Source organism: Lontra canadensis, unplaced genomic scaffold (genome assembly GCF_010015895.1).
Source record: "Lontra canadensis isolate GAN:19392208 unplaced genomic scaffold, GSC_riverotter_1.0 scaffold93, whole genome shotgun sequence".
Classification (NCBI taxonomy): domain Eukaryota; kingdom Metazoa; phylum Chordata; class Mammalia; order Carnivora; family Mustelidae; genus Lontra; species Lontra canadensis.
In genome coordinates this window covers 3,176,380-3,193,843 of record NW_022631087.1, presented here as the reverse complement: position 1 = coordinate 3,193,843, position 17,464 = coordinate 3,176,380, and the positions used below count along the sequence as shown (strand labels likewise).

At 45.7% G+C, this 17,464-nt stretch overlaps 1 protein-coding gene across 7 annotated transcripts in view; it reads left to right on the top strand.

The window, feature by feature from the left end:
* Positions 1-16,459, top strand: part of BPIFC (BPI fold containing family C) — a 52,915-nt gene extending 36,456 nt beyond the window's left edge. For all 7 annotated transcript variants that reach the window (XM_032836525.1, XM_032836526.1, XM_032836527.1 and 4 more), the window contains 5 exons: positions 259-326; positions 10,763-10,805; positions 13,503-13,566; positions 14,514-14,590; positions 15,842-16,459. In XM_032836525.1, coding sequence (XP_032692416.1) covers positions 259-326; positions 10,763-10,805; positions 13,503-13,566; positions 14,514-14,590; positions 15,842-15,964 — 375 coding nt within the window. In that variant the 3' untranslated portion in view covers positions 15,965-16,459. The remainder of the gene's footprint in view (positions 1-258; positions 327-10,762; positions 10,806-13,502; positions 13,567-14,513; positions 14,591-15,841) is intronic.
* The last annotated feature ends 1,005 nt before the right edge of the window (positions 16,460-17,464 follow it).

The following is a 17,464-nucleotide window of genomic DNA, read 5'->3' as shown; positions in this document are numbered from 1 at the left end:
CGTACACATACACGCACACACAGTACATGGAGAAGAGACATAAGGAAAAAATAGAGTAATTTAAGGGAGATTCTTAAAAAGTCTTTATAGTTAGTTTCCCTGCCCACAAGAGAGCATTTTCAGATCTGCTTCTTTCCAGTATCTCTAGCAATAAGAGGGAAAGTGGAGCTTCTGATATTTCCAGTATAAGAAATTGTATTTGCGGCCAAAATAGACAGACTCATTCCCCTTAGTAACGAACGCTTTTGTTGTCTGCAGGTTGCTAGCACCAGTGTTGGCCTGGTTATTTTGGGACAAAGACTGGTCTGCTCATTATCTCTGAACAGGTAAGTTTAATTGATTTGACTGTTGACAACCTTAGCAGTAAGTGATTCAGCAGACCACAGAAACAAAGCGAACTTTAACAGAACAGGGGAAGTTACCACCGGATAGAACATGAATCACTTAGGTACTCCTCTTGGCATGATCCCGATGACGTCAGACTATGGGCTTCACTTTATAAAACTTTGTTGTGGAGCCTTTCTTTCTCCTCCCATTAGACACTGTTCTGATAAAATGGGCAGCCAAAGTGTAAATATAATTCCATCATATAAATTCACTTTCTGATGGTACCATGATATAAATTAAAGACCCTCTCAACAATTCCAGGAAGCGTGCTTTTGAGGAAGGAGGTCGAGGAACAAAGTGTCAAATCCCTGGTCACTAGTTGCTTAACCAGGAGCAAGTCTAGGAACCTCGTTGTGCCTCGGTCTCCTTGTCTGTAAAATACTGAAGTTGGGCTGGGTCGTCTCTGAGGTAGCTGCAGGCTCTGACACCCTGACCCCTTACTAGACCATAGAGTTTAACAAAACCACGCCCCATGGCCTAGTTGGTTCTCCAGAGAACGCCGCTTGCTGTGGAAGGGGTCGGGCGGGTCACATGGGTAGACTGTGGACGGTGATTGCCATTGAGAAGAACGGTCCGCAAAGCCCGTTTTCCTGGGCCCTGTGAGTCGAAGCCATGAATGAGACTACCTGGGGGGAGGGGAAATGCTCTTCCGAATGACCAGATGGCTCAGATGAAACCCACAGAAGGGGGAAGAAATGCTAAAAAAAGTCCAGAGAAAGCAGAGTCGAGAAAGAACAGGAAACCAACAGAGGGGAAAAGTAAGTCAATCACCATAAGTCAGTGGATGGTTGTGAAGACTACTGCAGACAAACAGAAGGTGCCCTCAACAAAGTGATATTAAATGGGACAAACAAAATGGAAAACTGCACAAACGCAGCAGTCAGCTGTGTAAAATAGCTTTCCATCTGGACAAGGAAGTGAATCACGAAGAGTGCCATTAGGATACGGGATTGAGTGAGATTTTCCTCCTTAAAATTATCTTTGTAACTCTATTGTTTTCCCAATAAAAGGAACAATGACAAAAAAAAAAAAAAAAAGAAAGAAAAAAAAGAAAGAAAAGAAAGGTAGTATGGCTTCCCAGAAAAAAAAAAGGTTTCAAGAAGGCTTCATTACTCTCTACCCAGCTCTACAACACGGGACTGATTTCCCCATTAGTCTCAGCAGGCACAGAACCTAGGGCCCATGAATACTTTAGGGACCCATGAAAACGTTTTAGTGCATTTTTAAAATAATTAAAAAATGAATACAATCCAGGCTGGATTATACTTATCTTTATAACAACATAGTCTTAAAATACAATTTTTAGTATTTCTTTATGGAGGGAGGGCTCCCGAGGCTACAGTTGCCTCAGGGCCCCCCGAAATCATACTGTGGCCCACCCTGCACAAGGTCAAGGCCAATGAAACTCTAAACCTTGATGGGTCATCTTGGAAATCACAGTTTTAACAGTTGAGCGGATGGAAGCCAGAGAGCAGGAGAGGAGGAGGGAAAGGGAGGCTGGTGAGAGATAGGCAGCATCAGAGCAAGGCCAGACGGGAAAGGAGAGAATTTGCAATGCAGCCGCACCACAAGCACCCTCCATTTGCAGCCTGAGGACAGCGCTGATAGGAAAGGGGGGCTGGAAATCTGGAAGGAGATGGGAGAAGGGAGGCAGGGCCTCTGACTGAGGCTGCAAGCTCTTGAGAAGGGAGAAACCACGTGCACCCTTGAGCAGGGCCCTGGTTCTTGGGCAGGATGGAAGGAAGGACTTAGTGCAGGTGGGGCTTCTTGCTTGCAGGCCAGTGGGAGAGACCTTAAGGAGCAGAGAGACTAGGTCCCCTTCTGAGCTTCCGCTGGGTGGACTCTCCTCTCCAGCGGTCCTCCCAGTAAGAAATGGCACGTTCAGAGGGTGTTAGGTTTATGTTCGAGAGTAACTGCAAAACTGATTGCAACGCGCTCGGTTCACATCACCCAAAGCAACGCGCGGATCCATTCTCTGGCTTCCTACAGCCCACAAGCGTGCTTTGACCCAGTGAACACAAGCTGAGATTAAAAGACTCCTGCCTTCCTGGGGTCTCCTCCGTGTTCCCCTGTGGTCTCCTTCAGATTCTCGTGCTGGGGAGGTTTCCTGGGGCCTTAGTGAGGTCTGAGCAGGACCAGCTATCCAACTTGCAAGGCCCATTGCAAAATCAGAATGGGGAGCCCCTGGTTCAGAATCTTATGAAGAATTTAAAGATGGGGACAGCAGGGCCTTGAACCAAGCATGGGGCCCCTCTGAGCAAGGCCATGTCACGCTGCAAATGTCACTGGGGTGGCTCCTGCTGGGGGTGCTGTGGCGGATCTTGGGCAGCAGGAGGATGAAGGGTAAGGTGGATAGACCAGGCATCACTCAATCCCAAGGCAGCCCGTGCGAGACCGCGGAGAAGCAGAGGCTGTGCTGAAGGGGTGCCTTCCCCGTGGCCGCAGGAATGGCTGCCCCACCTCCCTCATGACTGCCCCAGCCAGCAACCACCACTCCCAGTTCCACAAGCGCTGCTCTTCCAGACCTATGGCCTGCTGTGGTCTTGGGTGAGGTCAGAGAGGCACAGTGCAGAGAGGCGTAAAGGGGGGTGGGGATCAGTGAAGCATCCCCGAGAAAACCCTGGGAAAGGGGGTCTCCAAATTAGGCTCCCAGAATACTAACCCCCGAAACACTTTTCTAAACATCCCCTACCTGAATGTGTCTCTTTCTGGAGCTGTTCACGGCTGGCTACAGAGACAGGAGATAGAGAAATCAAGGCAAATTCCGTGTGGTGAGTTTAAAGACGCCGTGAGCTCACAGGCTTTAGAGTCAAGACTAGCTGGTTCAGATCCCCGCCCTGCCATTCATTAGCTGTGGGGCCTCAGGCAAGTTACTTAACCTCTCTGGGCCTCCATTTCCTTCTCTATAAAATGAGGCTATAATACAACCCACTTCAGGGGGTTACTGTAAGGAATACATGAGTTAATGCATGTAAAGTGCGTGTTAAGTGTTCAGGAAGGTTGACTATGGCTATTACTTAAAATTTGGGGCTGGCCTCACCCCAGGGAAGAAGGTACTCCATTATACAAGATCCTTGCAAGAGTTCCCCTCATCAGAAAAACCCTGTTCAGGAAACACCTCATTCCCGTGTCTCCTGCCCAGTGATGGTTATTAGAGAAAGTGCCTTTTGTCCTAGTATTTATGACTACTTTATTATTGAGTCTTTGCTGTCTTCTGGTCCCGTGCCAAGAACTTCACACATATCATTTCATTTAAACCGCACAACCCTGGATCTCCAGGACCTGGCACGGTCTTCAATCAACATCTGTAGCTTCAGTGAACAGACCTGGAGGTCGCTCATTATCCCGGTTTTACATTTATAAAGGTCGACTAACTTGCTCACATCACAGAGTTATTGAATGACAGACCCAGAACTTGAACCTGGGTGAGTGGTTTTCACAGCCTTGGGTGTTCACTTACGACATTATACTGCCTTTGATGTGGAACATGGCCAAGACTTAGAAGACTGAGACGGTGAACACCCTTGCCCAGAAAAGGAAACCCATGAGCGCGGAGTCACACGGAACTGAAGCAGGCAGCATGTCCTTTCTCAGTGTGAAGACTTGATAGAGGAAGAGAAGCCACAGGCAGAAGGTGATCTGCGGTAGAAAAAGTACACAGCCCTTTGCACACAGCCGCCTTGAGAAATGAAGGGAAGGAAAAAATGAAAGCAAAAGCAGGGAGTACGAGTAATCAACGTGACCTCGGTGGGGATGTCTCATTACGAGCACAGCCCTGTAGTCAGGCGTTTCTGATTTTGAATTCCACCTCTGTCGCTTGGTAGCCGTGTGACCCTGGGCAAGTCAGTCAACCTCTTTAAATACCAGTTTCCTCATCAGCAAAACAGGGCACCTATTCACAGAGCTGTTTTATGGGGAGACGAGGTAATGTCTGAAAAGCACGATGTTCTGCACGTAATCAGTGCTCAAGAAATATTAGTTACTATCAGCAGTAGAGTTTTATTTTCTTTCCCCTTTTTGGGATCAAACTTTAACCAAATAAGAGGGAGAAATTGATCCCAAGAGACATGACAGGTCAGGATGGCCTTAAAAGCCTTAGAGTTGGCCCTCAGAGTCCTAAACCAGATTCGTCCTGGTCTATCCACAATGGAGACTTTTGTTCCAAACACAGCTCCGTCGGGAGGTAACCCCAGTGTGGGCTGATCCATATACTAGACGTTTCTGAGACCAAATTAAATAACACTTTCCCTTTTTTCGTCGCCATACAGATGACCGAATTTTAACCCCCCTTTTTTAAATTTTTTAAAGATTTTATTTATTTGAGAGAGAGAGCACGAGCAGAGAGGAAAAACAGAGGGAGAGGGAGAAGCAGACTCCTGGCTGAGCAGAGAGCCGGATGTGGGGTTCACATCTCAGGACCCTGGGATCACGACCTGAGCTGAAGGCAGACACTTAACTGACTGAGCCACCCAGACGCCCCTTTAAGCTTACAAAGCTCAAGGCAATCCAATATACAGTATCGTTGGACCATTTAGAACTCTGGAACAATTTTGACATTGCCACAAGTGAGGCATCGGACATTCCCAAACTGCGCCCCACACCAGTGACATCAGCACGCGTGCGCTTGCACACACACACACACACACACACACACACACACACACTACAACCCCTCCCAGGCAACACCCTCAGAAAATGCAAAGAAAGCTGACTACAGGCACATACAAACCCCACCCAGCCCTACTCCTCGCAGCTTGGGCGATAAGCATTTCCCAATGTGAGCCCTCTGGAAAGAAACCCAGAAAGGAAAACAGGTCTGGGAAGAACGGCTTCAGTTTCTGTCAGAACAGTGCTTTAGACAGGTCATCAAAGCTCGGGCTTTGCCCCCGGGCTGACCGCCATCTCCACCCTCCCTCTGAGTGGAGGCCGACGCACAGGAATGCCACAGTGCGAGGCCCCTGTCAGAGGAGGAAAAACAAATGACTTCCGCTTCTCCCAGACTTGTTGGGGGAATTTCCAGGCCGCAGAAGGCAGTGAAGATAAAACACTGGGGAACTCTTCCTCATCAAGAGGGTCCTTTAATACTGGAATGAGCTCAACACATTCCTCACATGAAAACCTTTCATCTTTGGGGGCACCGGGGTGGCACAGTCAATTAGGCGTCTTGGTTTCAGCTCTGGTCGCAACGTCATGGTTGTGAGATCGAGCCTCATTATCAGGCTCCACACTCATCGAGGCATCTGCTTGGGATTTTCTCTCCCTCTGCCCCTCCTGCTCATCCTCTCTCTAAAATAAATCTTGGGAAAAAAAAAAAAAAGGCCTTCCATCATGGATTAAATCCACAGCCTGGGGTTGTCAAGCACTTTGACTACCTTCCAAGAGAGCCAATCTTCCCTCTCATAACTCCCTAAAATGAACATTCTGCTGTAGACTGCCCCCCTTGAAAGCCACTCCAATTCCAGTAAACACTTCCCCACTTACCCTTTACTCATTTATCCATAATCCATTCCATGTGAATTTCTTGAGCACCGATTATGTGCTCTACAGTGTTCTTGATACAGAAAATAGAGAAAGGCAAATGTTTCTACCTCCCAAATCTAGAGCCTGCAGGAAAAACACTCAGATTAAGAGGCAAAAACTGGGTGCTAAGGAAAATGGTGGCGTGCTTCTCTCAAAGGGCAGGTTTTTTTTGTTTTGTTTTAAGATTATTTATTTATTTGTCAGAGAGAGAGAAATCACACAAGCTGGCAGAAGCAGAGAGAGAGAAGCAGGCTCCCTGCCAAGCAAGGAGCCCGATAAGGGACTCAGTCCTAGAACCCTGGGATCATGACCTGGGCCGAAGGCAGCAGCTTAACAGACCAAGCCACCCAGGCATCCCTCAAAGGGCAGTTTTATTCCCACCCCCATATCTTAAACACACACACACACACACCCCTACCTCCAACCCATGCTGATTTATTCACCATTTCATACATTCTTAGAATTCCTGCAGCAAGTCAGTGTAAACCCACAAAGGAGCACTGAAGACAAGCTGTTTTGTATTATTCTGCAAATCCTTCCTCTACATGCAGCTTCTGTCTGTCCATCATAAATATAATTAACGTTCTTCCCATTGCCTAGAGCATTACTGAGCACAGAAGGAGCTCTTAGGAAACCTCTTAGGCTGCCCATCTTTTCTTCGTACTGCAGCCAGAGTGATCTTTCCAAAACGCAGACATCATCTCCCTTTTTAGAAACCTTCCATAGGGGTGCCTGGGTGGCTCAGTGGGTTAAGCCTCTGCCTTCGGCTCAGGTCATGATCTTGGAGTCCTGGGATCAATCCCCGCATCGGGCTCTCTGCTCAACAGGGAGCCTGCTTCCTCCTCTCTCTCTGCCTGCCTCTCTGCCTACTTGTGATCTCTCCCTCTCTGTCAAATAAATAAATAAAATCTTTAAAAAAAAAAAAAAACCTTCCATAGATTCCTTGCCCTTAAGATAAATATCAAACTTTTAGCATAGCCTCTGATATCTTAAGATAAATATCAAAATTTTACCACCATTGTCTGCCTCTCGAGCGCTCTCTTCCTAGCCTCTGTTCCCTCCACAGGGCCCTCGAAACGTCTGCCAGACCCTTCCCTCTTCCTTCCTCAATTTGCATTTTTAATCTCGCTTACCCTTCATATGTCAGCTCTCAAGGAAGTATTTCCTTCCTCAGAAACTTTCCTGCACCTGCCAGTTTAGATAGTGTTCCTCTCTTACTGGCCTCAGTGAACTTTTTCTTTCCTTCAGAGCATTTATCTCAATCTGTCATTAAATCATCACCAGAGGGCTTATTTGATTACTGTGTGCCTCCCCACGAGGCTTTAAGCTCCGAGCGAGCAGTGGCTGTGTTTGGTTTAACTCACAGTCGTGATCTCCAGCACCTGCCGCACGGCTGACGTGTATTAGGTATTCAGTAAGTATCTGCTGGACAGATGCCTGGATGAACACTAAGTGCCTTAATGTGCCATGCTCTGGACTCAGTCGGGTTCACAGTCAGAGGACACAGAGATAAACAATTACTGTGCAGTATTGAGTGTAAGGTGTGATTTTCAATGTCTGCCATGGCCACAGGGTTGGAGAAGCGGCATTGTGAGTGCCTGTGCCTTGATCTACTTGAACTCCATTATGCTGTATTTGCTATTGACCCAGATCTTGACCCCACCACCATCTGACAGGCTTAAATGCTTGTACTTTAGTTCTGGTTTTCAGTCAGGACGGTGAACCTTCTCCAAAACTTTGTGAATAAACTGTGCTCTCTGTATGTCTGCAAGGTAGGGCTACTTGAGCTCCCTTTCTCCCCACGAACTCTGTGGTTCTGTAATAAAATTAGTTTCTAGTAGTTGTGCTTTAAGAAACAGGTTAGAAAAAAAAAAAAAGAAAGCGGTTAGGGGCTCCGTGTGAGGATGAAAAGTCAACAGACTGAACTCGGTCGCCACCTAGTGGCGCTTGCGTGTTTTTCAGAACCAGAAGCCTAGGGCTTGCCCTTTTCTCCACCTGGATTTCTGAACAGGCCTAGGTTACCTGCATCAGAAAAAGCTGTGTGGCCAAGGGGAAGCGTCCCCCTCACATTTCTCCAGCAGTACCTTCAAAGTGTTGTTCCACTGCTCAGCTTCCTTCTTTTAAAGATACCCTAAGGATTCTGGTCCTCACTTTCCACTGAGCTCAGATTGAACCGCTGCACCACCCATGCCATCTCTGATCCTTGTCAGATTTAACCGTCTCTGGTTCTCACGCTTATGTTTCCTGATTATCGGCCAGTATCACGTTTATGTTTCCTGATTATCGGCCAATATCATGTGAATATGAATTAAGTTTTGAAACTTAAGTTTTGAGACTTAATTCATATTCACATGATATTGGCTGATAATAAGCAAACTCACCTCTTCTATTAATATCTATCTGCTCCTTTTTTTAAAATTTTATTTTTTATAAACATATATTTTTATCCCCAGGGGTACAGGTCTGTGAATCGCCAGGTTTACACACTTCACAGCACTCACCATAGCACATACCCTCCCCAGTGTCCATAACCCCACCCCCTCGCTCTATCTATCTGCTCCTTAAATGTAATAACAGAAAGGTGCCTGGAAGAGGTAACACCTGAGTTAAATGTTAAACAATGAAAAGAAGTTAACCAGTCAACAAGACAGGAGAGGGGCAATTTCAGAAAGAGGGAACAGCAGGAGCAAAAAGCATGGAGACCAGAGGTATCATGGAATATACAAGGAAATTCTTTGCAGTTGTTTAAGATCATTATGACCTTATCTACTCTAATTTTGAATAATCCAGCCCCAAATATATTGCACACATGCATTCCACATGAAATATAATTTAAACTTAACCATGAGTGGAGTTGAGTTAAAGTGACTAGTCACCATAATGTTAACTTGTTGTGGGCATGTATTAATTTTAATACATTTTCATTTTTCAGGATAGTTTTGTTATGTGTTTTGAAGCCAATACATTTTCTAACCTCAGATATATAGTGCCTCGTTAATAAAATAGCATAGCAATGCCCAGGTGGCTTAGTCGCTTCAGTGTCCTACTCTTGATCTCAGCTCAAGTCCCAATCTCAGGGTCGTGAGTTCAAGCCCAGCATTAGGCTCCAGGCTGAATGTGGAGCCTACTTAAGAAAATAAAATAAAAAATAAATAAACCAGCATAGCACTAACCAGTTCAGGATTCTTGAGTATAATATTCAGAGTAGAGAATGAAAAGAAGTGAGAGTAAACAGGTAACCGGACACCAAAATACAGAAAGGCTTGAGTACCACCTAAATGACTTGGACTCAGGCCATTAAAGAATTCTGAATGGGAGCGTGTCCTCTCCAGACATGCTTGCCATATAGCTCACTCTGGGAATGGTGTGGAGGACAGATTGGAGAAGACCAAGACTGGAGACTGGGGGAGCCATTTGAAGGCTGATGCAGGGGGCATCTGGGTGGCTCAGTCAGTTAAGTGTCTGCCTTCGGCTCAGGTCATGATCCCAGAATCCCAGAGTCCTGGGATCAGCGGAGAGTCTATGTCTCCCTCTGCCCTTCACCCCACTTACGCGCATTCTCTTTCTCTCTCTCTCAAATAAATAAATAAAATATTTATTTAAGTTTCTAAAAAAGAAGAAAAGAAGAAGAAGAAGAAGAAGGTTGATGCAGAAGTAAGGCTCTACACCTGGGCAAAAGTGAGCCATGGAAGGACAGGAGGGAAAGCAAAGTGAGGAAAGATCCTACAGTGGAAGGGAGGTTTGGGTTGGGCATCACGAGATCTGAGTTTTTGGTCCTAAATCTGCCATTAATTGGACCTCAGTTTCCCCACCTGTGAAATGAAAGGCTCTTCCCTGTTGATTACCACTGCTTCATCTTACTATGTCTGACAAATCAAGTGTGTGTTCTGGGAGTTCAGACCAAGAAGACCTGAAGACTATTTCTCCCACCCAAGTACTAAGCAAGCCCCACCCTACTTAGCTCCAGAGATCAGATGAGAACAAGGCACATTCGGGGTGGTATGGCTGGAGACCGAAAATTATTTCTTAAGATTCTTCTTGGTGCATAAACAGTGAATCTTGGAACACTGAAAAAAATTAAAATTTTTTAAAAAGAAGGAAAAAAAAGGAAAAAATTCTTCCGCCTTCAAGTTGCCAACAATAAGTACTATATAGCAAATGCATATGGGGAACCCATCCTGGTTACAAATCCAAGCCTTCTGCTAGAAAGCTCTGCTTCTTAAGCAGCAAATATCAGGTAAAGATGTACTAGAACATTATATACTCACCAGGCTGTGCGGTTTTTTAAAATAGTGACTTATGGGGCACCTGGGTGGCTCAGTTGGTTGAGCAGCTGCCTTCAGCTCGGGTCGTGATCCCGGGGTCCTGGGATGGAGCCCTATATTGGGCTCCCTGCTCAGTGGGGAGCCCGCTTCTCCTGCTCCCTCTGCTTGCTGCTCCCCTTGCTTGTGCTCTCTCACTCTCTCTCTCTGTCAAATGAATGAATAAAATCTTTAAAAAAACAAAAAATAAATAAAATAGTGGCTTATGGATCTTTAAAAAAATAAATCCCCTTTCCTTTTTGTTCCTTTCTATTGAAAGGGCTTTTTTTTTTTAAATATTTTATTTATTTATTTGACAGACAGAGAGCACAAGTAGACAGAGAGGCAGGCAGAGAGGGGGTGGGAAACAGGCTCCCCACTGAGCAGAGAGCCCGATGCAATGGGGGGCTGGATCCCAGGACCCTGGGATCACGACCTGAGCCAAAGGCAGAGGCTCAATCCACTGAGCCACCCAGGCGCCTGAAAGAGTTGTTTTTAAATCTTCCATCTTTTAAACTTTTCCTGTTGACATTCATTGTTTTGTGTTGTTTCAGATTCCGGCTCTCTTTGCCAGAGTCCAATCGCAGCAATATTGAGGTAGGAATCCAAGCTCTCAGAGTTCCTGTCAAGGGAAAAATGATAGTTTCCCTATATAGTAGCTGAATTAATGTTTTCTGAGCCTCTAAATACTTGATTTCCCCACGAGGGTAGGTTTTAACTTTAAAATTCCTTGTGTAGCTTCTTGTCCAACAACCCCATAACTTTTCAGAGTCCTGAGTGCTAAGCATTACACAATGGAACCCAACCCCATAACTTTTAAACAGGACAGGAACTCTCGAATTTTATCTATTCAGAAAGATACTTAAAAGAATTTTCTTAAACACTAAGACCTATGTAATATTGGCATTTTCAGGGAGATTTTCAGGGCAATTTCATTCTTTGGATAAAATAATCTTTGAGAATTAAATATAAGATCCAAACTCCCAAAGGATGAGGCCATCCGCAAATTATGAGGCCATGACTGAGTTGCTCTTGGAAGCCTTTCTAGCCATCTCCTAAAACCATTGCGAGGCTGGCTGTGCAGATACTTTGGGGTGAGGGGAGGCCAGCTTGGTGACTTCCTGATGGGAAGAGTATATCCCAACTTGGATAGACTTGGAATCGAACTCCACCCCCCAAGCTGCAGGAAGTTCAGCCAGATCACTACTTGGTGTCCTGCCCTTGTGGCACTTACATCGCAGAGCAGCAGTTCTCACGTCGGGCCAGTTTTGCCCCCAAGGAACATTTGGCAATGTCTGAAGACATTTTTGGTTGTCACAGTCCGGGGGATGCTTTAGGCACTTAGGGGGTAGAGACCAAGGATGCCGCTTACCATCCCACAGTGCATAAGACAACCTCCACGGCAAAGAAGGATCCATCCCAAAATGTCAATAGTGCCACTGTTGGCCACTCCTATTTCTAGTGTGTCGGGGGGGGCGGGGGCAGACAACAAGCAAATATATTTTGTCTGCTGAAAAATATTGTAGAGAAAAGTAAATCAGAGCAAGTGTATGGGCTGTGCAGGTGGGGACAGAGTTGGCCGTTCCAGTCTTCAGGTTGTTGGGACGATTCGCTGGGATTATATATGAGGTTCATTTAGCACATTGAATATATGGCAGGTGTTAAATAAATGATCCCCATTGTTCTCATGAAAATTAATTTCAGTTATTGCCACCTCTCTGTCAAGGGGCAGCATAGCACAATGGTTACATCCACAAACTCGGGCCAAAGCGCAGGAGTCAACGCCCACTTACGGGCTGTGTGGCCTCAGTCAGGGCACTTGACCTCTCCCAGAGCAGTCCTGGACATGGTCCTGAACTGATGACCATGTTCGACAGAAGCAGCTATTAAGAGAGGAATAGATGTGAAGAAAATAGCAAAGAAGCCCAGGAATTTATGCAGGTGGCCAGACAAGATGTTTGTTTGTTCAATTTTTAGGAACATCCTGATTTTCAGGTTGGGAAGATTAGAAGCCAGTGACATGAGTGCCAGCAAGCTGGAAAATAAGTTATATTTTCATGCCAGATATTGAAACATAAAATACCCATAGTGTCTCACGCACTGTGGGTCAGCACCTCCATGGCATAGCTCTTTGGTAGAGGACAGACCACAATCAATGAGAACGCACAGCTGACTTTCTCATAAATAACATTTCCTGAGCCTAGAGGAGGCAAAATGAGTCCAAGTCTTCCAGGAAGACCCAGAGAAACTGCTTAGTATCCACAACAGAGTGTGCTAATAATGACATTTCTGGGTGGAAAATATGACAGTGATATAAACTGGGCATCTTACATAATATTCACTTGTTTAATTCCGAGACCAATTGAGACATTAGTGCTGTTATCTTCAGTTCACAGTAGAGGAAACTGAGGCACACAGAGATTAGAGAGCTTTTCCAATTCCACAGAAGTGGTAAAAACAAGAGCTAAACCTACGAAGTCAGCTTCAGAGCCCTGCTTGCTAAGCTGCTAAGCTGCAAAGCTTGCTGAGCGTGTTGGATATTCAAAATATATTCATTGAGTGAACCGATGTTGATCACAGTCCATTTATTTTTTTAAATATTTACGTGTGAAAGAGAGAGAGAGTGTGTGTGTGCATTATAGTAGGGAGGAGAAGGGGGGAAGAGGGGGAGAGAATGTCCAGCAGACTCTGCACTGAGCCCGGAGCCTGACCCCGAGATCACGACCCCCAGATCCTGACCAAGCCAAAACCAAGAGTCGGAGGCTCAACTGACTGAGCCACCAAGGCACCCCATCGTCCATTTGTTTATAATACCTGAATCTTCCCAGGAACTAACACTTTTCTAAGATTTAACAACTACTGTGATTTATTCTGGGTAAATTGGATGATGTTCTGGTGATAGTATTAACTATAGAGCATAAGGTAATGCAAAGGACCTCCATGAAGGAAAGACAACTAACTGGGATACTTAGTAATTGTTTAGATGGTCTTACTTGATACCTAAGCTGCCGTGTTTGCTGCCACCATGCGGTCCCTCTACATTTGTTGTCACCATGACCCAGCCTACACGGAACAGAAATGTCCAACCTCAAGGAGGAAAAAAGATTGGGAAACTGTAATATGGTTTCCCGCCAAGTAGCTTTCAGTGTCTGGAAAGCTAGGTTATCTCCATGGGGCAATTCTAATTACCGCCCTCTGTCGTGATAAGGTCTGGGAAAATGCACATTCAGACCCGGCATGGTACCTTCAAAATGCCCTGATTTTGCAACTGATTAGTATCCCCTTTCATTTTAGGTCTTGAGGTTTGAGAACATTCTGTCCTCTATTCTCCACTTTGGAATCCTCCCACTGGCCAATGGTAAGGGGTTCTGGGGAAACATATGACTCTGACATTAGCTAAACACTGGGGATTGTTTGGGACTTTCCACCCAAAAGGCTGTACTTCTAGCACATGACTGTGTGAATCCAGGGCCATCCCGGAACTTACAGAGTGTGGTTGCAAAGTTGGTTATTCCAGGTCCAAACCTCGTTAGCCACACTACCTGTAGACTCAGCGAGAACAGCTAAACTCTGGTTGAGTTGAAGAGATTGAAACCACACTCTGTAGGCAGTAAGAACCCTCCTTCAGGTCTGCCAGAAATGAAATTCAACTCCCTAGAGGGCATCTGTGGTTCTTATGCACAGACCACCATTTGGATAGACAGTTGTTGTTGTTTTTTTTTTAAGATTTTATTTGTTTATTTGACAGACAGATCACAGGTAGGCAGAGAGGCAGGCAGAGAGAGAGAGGGAAGCAGGCTCCCTGCCAAGCAGAGAGCCTGATGCCAGGCTCGATCCTAGGACCCTGGGATCATGACCTGAGCCGAAGGCAGAGGCTTAACCCACTGAGCCACCCAGGCGCCCCTGGATAGACAGTTTGGATGAAGGACAATTCTAGGCCCTCTCCCTGTATGCAGTCGTTCATAACCCGCAGTATCTTGAGTTTGGCTTGGTTAAAATATATTTTGTATCAGAGACCAGAATGTTCTCAGACACTAACTAAGGGATTTTCGAAATATAAAGTGGACAAGTTGCCAGCATTTTTCTGCCACCCAAGTATACATAACTGCTTGTGCATTTTTACTAAGCACTTCAGTAACTAATTAAGTATTCATCGAGGAAAATGCAAGGAACATAAAATGAAAATACAGAATCAGGAAGAAGAAAAAGATAGATTTAAAAACTGCTTATTTGTCTTTTACCAAAAAGTTTGCCAAAACTTCTGTGTCTGTGCCCAGCTATCTTACCCCTTGCTCTGTTTTTCAGCAAAATTGCAGCAAGGAATTCCCCTGCCCAACCCGCACAAAATCTCACTTGCCAACTCCGATATTGAAGTTTTTGCGGTAAGAATGTGAATATTCTCTTCACTGCCCCCATTTCTTTTCACAGTAGAAGCCTCTTCCGAGTTTGCTTATTCTGTTTTATGCTAATTTACTTTGCGTTTTTCCAGCCCAAGGAATTTTATAGACAAAAGTTTTAGCTCTTAAATCTTGCAGTCAACAATGAAAAGCATTTAAACTTGAGTTTAAAAATCAGACGGAGGCTGATTTCGCTTGGCAGCCAGACTCACACTGTAGTAAAAGAAGGCGCACTGTGGTGATGTGGTATGCTCTGCCTTCCGCAAAACAACCTGCGAGGTTGGGATTAATGGCCGCCTTTTTAAAAAACATTTTATTTTCTTTTTTCAGTGTTCCAAGATGCATTGTTTATGGACCACACCCAGTGTGGCCCATGCATGGACCACACCCAGTGCTCCATGCAATATGTGCCCTCCTTAGTACCCAACACCAGGTTCACCCACCACCCACCCCCCTCCCCTCCAAAACCCTCAGTTTGTTTCTCAGAGTCCACAGTCTCTCATGGTTCATCTCCCTCTCTGATTTCCCCCAACTCGCTTCTCCTCTCCATCTTCCCATGTCCTCCATGTTATTACTTGTGCTCCACAAGTAAGTGAAATCCTATGACAATTGACTCTCTCTGCTTGACTTATTTCACTCAGCATAATCTCCTCCAGCTCTGTCCATGTTGATACAAAAGTTGGGTATTCATCCTTCCTGATGGAGGCGTAATACTCCATTATATATATGGACCATATCTTCTTTATAACGGCCCCTTTTAAAATAAGGAGAGCAGGGCCTGGCTGAGACCTGACTGGTTCCTCTGATTCTCTCAGTGAACTTTTGCCTGAACCAAAGACCCTCCTCGAGGTTCAGGGATCTGCTGTGAGCTGTTTCCTTATTAATCATTATCAACAAACTTCAGAACACATTCTTTCTTCCATTTTGGCACCTTTTGGGCACGTGGGGGAAATAAGATTCTGAAGGAATTCTCCAATCCCATGCACATCCTGCCCTCCTCTTTCCCTCCCCCCCTCCGCTGCTTTTGTAGCTGCTCAAGTTATATAGGGAGACAATAACCCCAAGTGTCCTGTTCTGATGTATGAGGCACTCACAAGGGGACAGCGGCAGGGAGGGTGTGACACAGGAGGACCTGGGAAAGAAACCGTCTCTCCCTCACCCCTTAGCAAACCCCAGAGGTCTGTGGCTGCCGGTGTCCAGGGTGTGACATTGTCTTCATTCTTGCCTCCTTTTCAGGGATTCCTTTTGATCTCCACCGACCTCAAGTATGAAACGTCCTTAAAGCAGCAGCCAAGTTTCCATGGTTGGGAAGGTCTGAACCTCATAAGTGGACAGTGGAGGGGGAAGCCTGCCGCTTGATTGCCTGTTTGGAGCCCACCCCAGGCGGCCAGTGGCCCTTAATCCACAGCTACTGTAAGCCCAGAAGGGGAGGACAGTGCACGCTGGATTGTAAAGCCCTGCGAAGTGCTTAGGCTGACAGTTTTCCTTCTCGAGCCCTCAGGGACAGAGGGAGGCAAACTGAGTTAAAGAGCCAAATCGGGGTGTGTGTGTGTGTGTGTGTGTGTGTGTGTGTGTGTGTGTGTGTGTTTAGGGGTAGGCATTTCAGTGTTTCATGTTCGAATGCACATTGTGTGTTTCTGTGTTTATAAAATGCTGGGGCCTGCAGCTAGCCATGTGCCCTGGAGGAGGCGCATGAGAAAGCCCAAAGGACAGATTTGCCCGAGTTCTTTCTGGAGGAGCTCCTTTAGCTCTCTCAGCAACCCAGGGTTTCCCCCACTTCCCTGCATATTGGATTGTATGTTTTATACTTACTGCTACTGTCCCTTGTATTTAATTAAACTCGTTTTCTATTAATGTGAACTTGTCTTTTTATTTGAGAAAATCTCTGCTTCTGCTCTGGATTTTTTTTTTTAAATAAAATAAGACAAAGATGAGAGAATTTAACATCTTTCACTAACATCTTTAATTTAACATTGTTAACATCGTTAACATCTTTGACAAAAAGTAAGGGTATGCAGACTTCAAGGCTTGATCTAAAAAGGGACTAGCTTGGGATGCCTGGGTGGCTCAGTCGGTTAAGCGGCTGCAGTCAGCTTAGGTTATGATCCCAGGATCCTAGGGATCCTAGGATGGAATCCTCCATAGACCTCCTTACTCAGCAGGGAGCCTGCTTCTCCCTCTGCCTCTGCCTGCCACTCCCCCTGCTTGTGCTCCCTTTCTCTCTCTAGCAAATAAATAAATAAAATCTTTTAAAGGGGGTGGGCAGCTTGGCTCCTCGATGTTTCTGGTGAGAAACAGTGGTCACAGCAAACTCGAGAAGTTATATCACTCTTTAAGTTTTGGGGTTTTCCCTCCCAGATGAAATGGTAGTGCCGAGTACTTAGCCTAGATCATTCGTCGCTGGGGATCTTAAGTTGTTAGAGCATCTAATTATTGGGGTGACACTGGGGCAGAAGAGGAGGAAAGGGGAACCCATATGGATAATGCAAGAAGGACTAGAAACCACCCACTTTGCCTTTGTGGCTCTCACAGTCTCCTGGGAGAGTGGATGCCAAGCCTGGTGCTGGTTACTCCAGGACAGTCACTCACCTAATGCTCACAGACGCTCAGAAGAACTGTGGTCCCATTTTACAGATGAGAAAACAGAGAAGAGAGATGAATCCCACAAGGCTGGTAAAGCAGCCTGTGCTACAGGGCAGAGGGAGAAATTGAGTCCAAGCCTTCCCCATCCCAAAGTCACTGCTATTTACATGCGGTAGGACTAGACGCGGAAATACGTGAAAACCGCTTACTCTGGGAGCAAGAGAGGCGTGTAAAAGAGCACGAACAAGGGTTCCAAGTCGTCCAAGATGGGAAGCC